The following is a 1,448-nucleotide window of genomic DNA, read 5'->3' as shown; positions in this document are numbered from 1 at the left end:
GCCCAACGCTTGTGTCTCTCCGATGTCGGATCCCACTTGGCCTCTGGCCCCTGCTGCTCTCTGGCCATTTTCTTGCAGTCCTTATTTGGTGGCCGATTTGATCTTGTGGATGGCATACGGGCTTGACTCCTTGGGCATCCAGATCTCCTCCCCGCTGCGGCCCTGGTGCTCCACCGCTCCCTCCATGGCCGCCGTCAGCTCGGGGCTGAAGATGCTGTCGGTGGCTCGGTAGGTGCGGGTGAGGCGGCGAAAGGAGGAGTCCGAGGAGCTGTCGTCGGGAAGGTCCTCGTCCTGCTCATCCCGCAGCTTGGCCCGGCTCAGCTCAGAGCTGCTCCCCAGCTCCGGGTCCTTGAAAGCCGCCCCCAGCTCCCGCAGGAAGGTGGTTTTGGGGCTGACAATGCAGAGCAGGAGCATGAGGCCGCCCGAGACCCCACACAGAAAGTAGAGGCCAACTGTCTCTGGGATGCCTGGGGGCGAAGGGCAAAGAGAGACACGGGGTACAAACCGCCTGTGCAGCCCGCGGGGCGCCCGTGCCTGGAGAACACCCTCTGCCAGGCACACGGGAGGAAGAGGAGGGGAGCAGGGGTGCGCAGGGGCAGGACAGACCCTGCCCCAGTGATGGTGGCAGTGTCACCCAGAGCCTCATTGGTCCCAAAATGCCCCTTTTCCCATAGGAAACCCCCCAGGGGATGTGAGGCAGGCAGTGCAGGGGGAGGGCAGGGGCAGGACAGACCCTGCCCCAGTGATGGTGGCAGTGTCACCCAGAGCCTCATTGGTCCCAAAATGCCCCTTTTCCCATAGGAAACCCCCCAGGGGATGTGAGGCAGGCAGTGCAGGGGGAGGAATCATCTCACCAGGGATTTAAATTAGTAACTTCCTCTGGCAAGGGAAATTCTTGCCTGCAGAGAGGGGCTGTTTGTCAGTGCCCTCGCAGACAGCAGGGAGGAAGGAGACCCAGAGGGTAATTCAGCCCATGCAGCAGCACTGCGACTGACTGACGATGCTGTGGGGCCTCAGGGCTTGTTCAGCCTCTGGGCTCCTGCCCTTTGTGGCTCCCCCCAGACCCAGCGTGGGGGCTTGCTGCCCTCTTCCCTTGTGTGCCTGCCGGCTCTGCTGGAGGGGTCTGGGGTCTGGCTGCCTGTGAGCCAAGCCCTGGGCTGAGCAGGGGCCATCAGGGGACCTGAGCCACCCTCCCAAGCCCGTCCTGCTCCCTGGGTGCTGCGTGAGAGCCCGGGAGGGCACGTACCCCAAAGGTGGGCAAAAGCTGCCAGGGAGCTAGTAAAAATCATCCGGTCTTCCCAGAGCCTGGAGAACCTGGGCCCTTTGTACCAGCCACCTGCAGCGAACAAGGGGACGTGGGCTGAGACACGAGTTGCCCCCAGCGCCCCGCTGCCGGCCCCTCCTGCCTCCTTCCCCATGCCAAACTTCTTCCTTCCTGCACGAGGGCT

The 1,448-nt window shown here is 63.5% G+C and overlaps 1 protein-coding gene across 1 annotated transcript in view; it reads right to left on the bottom strand.

Moving 5' to 3' along the window:
- Positions 1 to 81: 81 nt before the first annotated feature.
- Positions 82 to 1,448, bottom strand: part of LOC104463762 (protein eva-1 homolog C-like) — a gene marked incomplete at its 5' end in the record, with an annotated part of 2,631 nt that continues 1,264 nt past the window's right edge. The window contains 2 exons of the mRNA XM_010076218.1: positions 82 to 467; positions 1,247 to 1,336. Of these exons, the coding sequence (XP_010074520.1) occupies positions 82 to 467; positions 1,247 to 1,336 (476 nt within the window). The remainder of the gene's footprint in view (positions 468 to 1,246; positions 1,337 to 1,448) is intronic.

Source organism: Pterocles gutturalis, unplaced genomic scaffold, assembly GCF_000699245.1.
Source record: "Pterocles gutturalis isolate BGI_N339 unplaced genomic scaffold, ASM69924v1 scaffold19073, whole genome shotgun sequence".
Classification (NCBI taxonomy): Eukaryota; Metazoa; Chordata; class Aves; order Pterocliformes; family Pteroclidae; genus Pterocles; species Pterocles gutturalis.
The sequence above is the reverse complement of the archived record's forward strand: the minus strand, read 5'-3'. Positions and strand labels throughout refer to the sequence as shown.